This window comes from Sycon ciliatum, chromosome 5, assembly GCF_964019385.1.
Source record: "Sycon ciliatum chromosome 5, ocSycCili1.1, whole genome shotgun sequence".
NCBI classification, from domain to species: domain Eukaryota; kingdom Metazoa; phylum Porifera; class Calcarea; order Leucosolenida; family Sycettidae; genus Sycon; species Sycon ciliatum.
Genome location: NC_088647.1, coordinates 27,845,099 through 27,852,925, shown reverse-complemented (window position 1 = coordinate 27,852,925; position 7,827 = coordinate 27,845,099). Strand labels below are relative to the sequence as shown.

At 46.9% G+C, this 7,827-nt stretch overlaps 1 protein-coding gene across 2 annotated transcripts in view; it reads left to right on the top strand.

Annotated features, from left to right (window-relative positions):
- The first annotated feature begins 2,436 nt into the window (after window positions 1-2,436).
- Window positions 2,437-7,827, top strand: part of LOC135818237 (macrophage-expressed gene 1 protein-like) — a 21,304-nt gene continuing 15,913 nt past the window's right edge. Inside the window, exons 1-6 of one of the 2 annotated variants that reach the window (XM_065331596.1) lie at window positions 2,437-2,689; window positions 2,783-2,863; window positions 5,256-5,492; window positions 5,937-6,103; window positions 7,073-7,210; window positions 7,713-7,827. The exon at window positions 7,713-7,827 is cut by the window's right edge and continues 125 nt beyond it. In XM_065331596.1, the coding sequence (XP_065187668.1) occupies window positions 5,258-5,492; window positions 5,937-6,103; window positions 7,073-7,210; window positions 7,713-7,827 (655 nt within the window). In that variant the 5' untranslated portion in view covers window positions 2,437-2,689; window positions 2,783-2,863; window positions 5,256-5,257. Of the gene's footprint in view, window positions 2,864-5,255; window positions 5,493-5,936; window positions 6,104-7,072; window positions 7,211-7,712 lie in introns of both variants that reach the window. The other variant, XM_065331595.1, reaches the window with a different exon arrangement.

Below are 7,827 nucleotides of genomic sequence, written 5' to 3'. Positions count from 1 at the left end.
TCCTTCGCCATGTTAAATGTCTGTTGATTGGTGAATTAATAATAGAGACGCATTGCTATTTTTACTGAGCCAGTCCAATGCAAAGAGATGCCAGGCCATTGGTATCTGCTGCACTCGTGAATGGAACAGCAAAAGACCAAGGTTCTACGGTTCCGCCTGTGGAACGTGATTCTCATAAGGGTTCTGATTATAGTAAGCGATTAGTGTCAGCCTAAGTTTGTCCACTAAAGAACCATCGCGTGCACCAGAGTCTGGAAACTGTCACCAGGTGGACGGAATGTTTGGCAAGCGGTGGAATTCTCCTGGCGGCATGCGCACCCACTGGCGCTGTTCGCCCACTGTGCGGCACTGGAAAGGGCAATGCCCTCGGCCACGTTCCACTTGGCACTCTCGCTGGCATGAAATTTCATTTTGGCAACTGAACGAATGATCTGTTCAGATGTCTCTTACGAAGTAGCAGAAACTGCTCTTTGGTCCAAGTTTGGAACATCTGTGGTGCACATGTTCGTCCTCCACTTGCAATGAATACTGATGTTCTGAAAGAGGTACAGGCAATCCATGCACACATTGTAACGCTATGCAGCTATGCTGCGATATCGATGTACATGATTGTACTGAAGACGTAAACTCTTCCGTTTTGACCTCGCACCTAGTGTACATGTTGCGAACGCAAAGTGGTCATTGGCTAGCCCAGCCATGTATTGCTTGGAATAAAATAAAAATAATAATAAATGTTGTGCATGACTAACAAGGCAAGTGGCGTATTTCAAGTATGTGTAGAATGTGTGTATTGCGCGATCGTGAACGCGTTATGACTGGCATTTACACATGACGGTGCTGTCAGCCGTTCGGTAGCGTGACAGACGGACAGCTGAGGCGAACGAGTGACAACTGTGCCAGCCAATGACTGACAATGTAATCCATCTATACAAACACGGTTATTTTAGCAGTCAGGATCCGAGCCCTTGGCTTGGATCTGTCGCCTACTCATCCGCATGGACATGTACAGTTTGCTCCACAGGTCGTTGAAGATAATGAAGTTCGTCTCGTTCATCACGGTTTGGGCATTCAACACAACCTATTAAAACCTACACTGTAGTTGCGCGATTGCACGTTTTTCGCGACAACTATTTGCCCAGGGTATTTTATGGAGTAGAACGTATATCCCCCGGCCACATGCTCTTGGCAATACATGTAATGGACCCCATGCAATCGTCAGGAGAGAGCCTATGGTGTGCGCCCAGGGCACAATGACGGACGGCTTGTGTCCGAGTGCAGTGCGGAGTTCTAACCTCAGCCAGGGCCGACAAAACCTTTTAATGCGTCAAATTGCTTGTGGTCGGATGCAAGCCTGCAGGAATGAATGCCGTGACAAGCGAAAGTTATGCTTATAGAACTGATCGACATGATACTGGAGATGCAAGATAGTGAAGAGGACACTAGTCCGCAGTTTTCGCCTGACCCAATGCCACCCAATGTCACCTAAGACCGTAAGAGGCCGGTTTACGGATGTTATCCCATTCCAGGGCTTCAAAGCCGGGAAGCAGGGTCAACAAGGTTGTGAGTTGAACTATTGTACTAGCAGTGGTCATGAATTCCTCCGAGTTGCGTGACCGAACGCAGAACTAATATAAAGGTGATGTTGTCTAGACGGGGCAGCAGATGGTGGTTAACCCGCCAGACATGACCCGAAGCCAATGCAGTTTATTTTTAGCTCTTCCTTATCATTCCAAGACGATGTCTGGAAGCAAGATAACTTGCTGTAGGCAATCACAACCGCGGTCAACGTTGCGTCCCTTCTTCTCTTCTTTCCTTGTACACATATGTGGCAGGGTAGGTAGGACTGATACCCAGGAAGGACGTTCATAAACGCCATCACGCCCAAGACACACGTTTCTAAACGTAAATAACGCACAGTACGGACGTTAATAAACACCATAATTCCCAGTACGGACATTTACATAACTTTAAAAACTCCATCATGCCCAGCACAGATGTTTATAAGCACCATGATGCCCAGGACTGACGTTTATAAACGCCATCATGCCCAGTACTCGGATTGTATACGTGTGCATGTACTGCATTGCAGGTGTTGTACTCATTGTTAAACGCGTAATCTCCACATACTGCATTCTAAAAACAAGAACAGAATTCGGAAAGGCCGGAATCGATCAAGCTTCGACGAGCGACCAGAAATTGTCTGGAAAGGATGCCCACAATCTGTGTTTGGTAAGCAAAGGTGACACCTCGCGCATTGCCTCTAGCTAGGGAACGTGCCTTCCAGGATATTTCAGAATTCGACAACAGCAATCCGAAATGCCACTTGGGATGCTGAGCCGATGTAGGCTAGGAGTACGAAGTCCACTGCTATCATAGGCACTAAAAAATTCGGCGATGCATTTGCGTGCGCATCCGAATTAACGTTGTACACACGCATACACTCCGGTGCAGGGAGCATTCTATTCGAGGTTCCACGACTGATCCTGAGTGTAGCAGAGACCCTCCTACGATACGCAGTTGTATGTTGGATGCTTTATGACCAGTAGTAGTACAGACGCTCTCCAGTGCCATTATCGATCGTACTTAGCCAGATTTGAATGAGCAAGACCACGACCCACTCAGTTCTGAGTGATCTAGAGCCCACAAAGCGAGAATGCAATTGTAGTACCTCATCACTAAATTTTGTTAGGTAAATACTCGACTACATGTACCCAAAAGACACTACTAATTGCAGTAAATTGACACCCTGCATCCTATGTTGGGTTTTGTTCATGCTTTGAAGTTTCCGGATAGTCAGTTCACTGGGGAGGACTCGATTTCGCTAAGAGGATTCCTGAAGTACCACACCATAACAGAGATAACAGTAAGTCCGGTGCGTTAGTGTGGTGGTGGTGGTGGTGATAGCAGACTTTTGCAGTGCTGGACGTAGTCGTTCCAATAATATTGGATAATATGGACTGAGTTCACGAGGGATTACATGGATGGTTAGAATCTAATTTTAGATGAATAGTAGACTTAGCAGTTTCGGGTCAACTGAGCTTCTATGCTGCACGATTATGAATATTGGTCGGAAGCAAAATCCTACCTACCCTATGGCTATGCCCCTATGGCCATGGCAAGGATAGACATCGTTGTAGAGCCTACATTCATTCATTACAGTCATGTACACTGCTGACAACTGAAATCCGACCCCCTGAGCGCCTGAGCGGTGCGCTCACATCGCAAAGAATGTGAACCCACCGCTCAGGGGTCGGATTTCAGTTGCCAGCACTGTGTAGGTCTTCAAAGTATACATACATGCGCCTACTTCATGCAAACATGAATAATCTAACAAGCAAGCGGGCGCTCTTTCATCTCAGCACGGAAGGTCAAAGTACACGTTTCTAAACAACATTACACTTTTTCTGTTGCAGTTGACCATGCAGAGCTCGAGAGGGTTGTTCTGCTTCTCTGAGAGTGCAGACCAGTCGATCTGGGATTGCCATTCGTTGTACCGGTACCTGTTACGCGTTGTGGGCAAAGGGTTCAGGTAGACTCCGAAGGTAGAATCTGTAGGACTGCAGATGTAGCTTTGGTTGGAAGTAATCCCCGGAGCGACAATGGTTTTATGGATAGCGAAGCACCTTTGATTCTAGGAAGTACTTTACCGTGTGATTTTGTCATCACTGGTCCGCGTCCTGGAAAGCGTTCCCTGGCCCAGAGGCAGAGGCCACGAGTGGCTCTCATGGCCGTAACTAACTTCGCTAGCGTTCCGTGTGCAAGTGACTCAGTGCGAACGCATAGAATGTGGGGTACTGAAGAGAAGGTATGGTCGTGTTTATCTTAGCCCGAAATTGTGATGAATACGAGCGCACAAAATATAATTTGCTGATTTATCTCATGTAAACAATAGTTTCAGAGACAAAACCTCAGTCACTGTCGCAGCAATGCATCGCAATCATTATCTCATGTGATTGGAATAATAATAACGAACAGCAGTACTTACTAGCATTCGGCGGAAACGATTATCGAAGACGTCTGGTGCTCCGAATGGGGCTCACTGGCCATCCAGTAGACACATGACTGGCCCTCGACTGCCATCTGGACTGGACTGGAGTACATGAGCAGTACTACAATGCTGGCAACTGAAATCCGACCCCCTTGCCGGCGCGGTGTGCCGGCAAGGGGGTCGGATTTCAGTTGCCAGCACTGTAGTAGGTCAAACCATCCACTGGGAAAACCTGCCAGAAAGCATGACTGCCCTGTCAATACACAGTGCTCCACGTATCCACCTCTCATCAGAGTCATCTATTGAGGAAGTAAAAAAATAAATAAAAAAGAGCTTGGAGTAGATAATCAAATTTCTGCTCGAGTAACACTACCGTACATTTTATAGCTTGCAGTGTAGCACGACAAGCCCCTCATGAGCTCATGTACAACTAGATGGACAAGGAGGCGTGAATCAGTGGTGCCATGCCGCAGTGAAAAAATCCTCCATGAGCTATTCAAAAAGCTCTCATCTCCAACACATGAGAGGAGCTATTCTTAGTTGATTTTTAAAATTAAAGGTGTTAGTCTCATTTCAGTCGCATGCATTCAAGTGGGATAAAAAATATGAATTTGGAACTTTCCGCACTGGGAACATAACATACCGGTACGTTTCATCCCTAGTCCTGTTTCTGCTGCTGGAGGGCTATAACATGTAGTGCTCATGGAGAAAATATTCCATTGTCCTATTGGAGCTCAACGGATGATGGTTGAATTTTGTGAAACACTGTTCGGGGAACAGGAAGTCGTGCTCTTGCAATTTTATCGATTGAAAATTAAGGCTTGGACTCCGGATCGCCATCGTGAGTCAGTCAAAGCTCAAGCTCAGCCTTTTGAAATCTTTTCCATCGCTAAAATATCTAGCGATCATGATGACCCATTGCCCGTCTGCGGTTTCCGTGCACACAGGATACGCTAGTGCGCGTGTGTGTGTGTGTGTGTGTGTGTGTATGTGTGTGTGTGTTTGTGTGTTATGCTTGAGGCATATTGAACACGTCCATAATTTGCTGCACAATTGTACAGTGGAACTCATTAAGTACCTACTCTGGTATAATACTCTTGCTTCGTACAGTGTCCCGTGCACATGTGTATTGATCCGTGCTGAAGTATGTTGGGTAGAAAGTACATGTACGTCGGATACTGAAATACACTTTCCTGCTGCCCGTAGTGTATCTCTTATCAGAGGTGTCTCCTGCAATACAATCGTATCCTGTCTTTGTGTAATTTAGATATGGAACGGTGGCACTCCTTCGCAGTCACTCTGCTCCTGGTTGCATCGCCGCTCTCGTTTGTACTCACGGCGACAGTTCAACGACAGCCTGCCGGGTCGCTGACCATAGAGGTGGATTCGCCGGACGACAGCGGAGCGCGGACACAGTATGAATCACCAGTCTCGCTGGAGAGTTACGAGCGCAAAAAGGACAACCCATACGAGCCAGCATGGTACAAATGTGCGAAAGCCACCGGTGAGATCCTGTTATGTGAATTGTTGCGCGGAATTAACGTGTTTTGATACCCACGTGAATTGCTTTGCCTGGGAATATCCAGTCCATTGCAGGGTTGGTTTGCTGGACAAAAGCAGAGAATGATGACTAATCCCTTTCTGCACACCTAATCGGTGCTGCGGTCTTGCCACGTGAAAGCTGTATGCATATATTCACCATCTGGCATAGTGCTATTGGCAAGCAAGTGCACTATGAATGCACTGATGAGCAGCGTTATTGTGTGAAAGGACTCATGCGGGTGGACTCAAAACGGGTACCTCTGTTAGCACTGCCCGTACTTCGTATTCAGATATTGATTGCTATGTGTTTCAAAACTCCTGTCATGACGATATTCAGGTACTGCGGATTTCACACTGCTGTCGGACCACTGGGCTGCCTGTTCTCTTCCCTTGCTTGCCACTGCAGGTGTTAATCTTCGGATGGAGATATTACCTGGCTGGGGATGGGACGCACTTACCTCCAACACGATGGGATTCATGCACGACATGACGTATGACCTTTGCCAGACGACACCAGATGGAAAGTACCTAATTCCCGATCAGATTCAGGCCGTGAAAATCAAATCCAGCGATGTAAGTAGAAGCTCCAATCGGACTACTTCACGGTTCTAGTTCTGACCCGGTGCCTCCCCCCCCCCCCACCCATCTTCCCCCCCCCCATGCCCTGCAGTCACACATTCACTAGAATGTACCGTATTTTCCGGAGTATAGTGCGTACTTTAGATGTGCCATTTCAGGCCCTAAATCGCAGGTGCGCACTATGCTCCGAATATGAAATGCATGTACTTCAATGCAGATTGAAGTGCGCACCCCCAATGAAAATTGGGGGGTGCGCGTTATACAAAGGTGCGCACTATACTCCGAAAAATACGGTATCCTACGTGATTAAATTCATGCCCTACATGTGTCACTTCCCCTCCAGAATCTCTGTCCTGCAGACTCACCACCCCTCCTGGTAGGACTGGAGCCACATCGACCAGAACATTATTGGGTATTCATCTCAACTTCCCCTGGACCATCGCCATAACACCCTGATTGTTCTGAGTTTCAGCCAGCAAATATTGGCTACAAAAAGCCCTCGAGTCACACTTCTCCGTACCGGCACATGACAAATCTGTGGCGCTTCTGATTGACGTACATGTACGCCATGTTGCCGTGCTCTTTGTCTTGTAGCCTAGTGCACAGAGCTGCAGTAGTAGTACTGTCTGTCGCCGAAGAACTGGGGGGGGGGGGGGGGGAGTCAGCCTTCTAGCCTAGATCATTCTTATTTTCATGTATTACAGTCTATGCACAGTTGAGTCACCCTGTTTACATTGGTATGCTGTACTTTGGAAAGTCTAGGCTGGCTATTCTTTGGCGCTCCGTTCTTCGGGGCCCGACAGTACTGTAGCAAATAACCGGCTCTGCAACGGTGGTCATACACTTTTCCTTCTGACAAAATATAATTATCATTATTTAGACAAGGGTGGTCTTGTTCTTTCCCTTGTGACATATTGTTTGGACGCGTTTCTATCTGTCTGTGGATATTTGCTGCAAAACTAGGTCAAGCAGTTTTCCGAGGTGTTTGAAAGCTTCAAGGATTACCAAGACACTACGACAGCATCATTCAATTTGAATGTCAACTTCCCATTCGTTAGCGGCAGCTTATCTGGAGGCTTTTATGACAACAAGAGAAACCAGGCAAGTACAGAGGAGTGAAAGGCATTTTAATAGACCACTCTCTTTTGCGGACAAGAGTATGGCCATTCCCCGACTCGCATGTGGAATAGCGTCCTCACGCTTTTTTTGATAATGTTGTCTTGAAAAAGAGTCACATGCCATCATCATCATGTTCACTTTGTTCCCAAACCGTGACATTCCATGAGTGTAGCTTACACTCTTTTGAAGTCACGGGCACATCAATGTCAGGAGATGATTATTAATTTTGTCATTCAACCACCTAATGATAAGCTCTATCACGTCTTGGAAGTTGCAAACCGATAGCCAACATTCTTAGCTTGCTGTGATACTTGGCTTGTATTCGTGTTGAGTACGCTCACCTTCCCCCTTTCTCATGTTATTTCATAACTTAGAACCTTCCGAGTTGGAAAGCTGTTGGTTTGCGCATCCAAGACGTGATAGAGCTTATCATTAGATGATTTTTTTGGAATTTGTACCTACAACATGTCCGACTTCTCTGTAGGTCTCCTACAAGTCGTCAACGGCGCGAACAGAGATCAGGCATGAATCCTACCAACTTGCGGTGAAGCCAGACGCGGCGCTCTCCCCTCAGCTCAAGAACCGTCTGCTCGTCATTG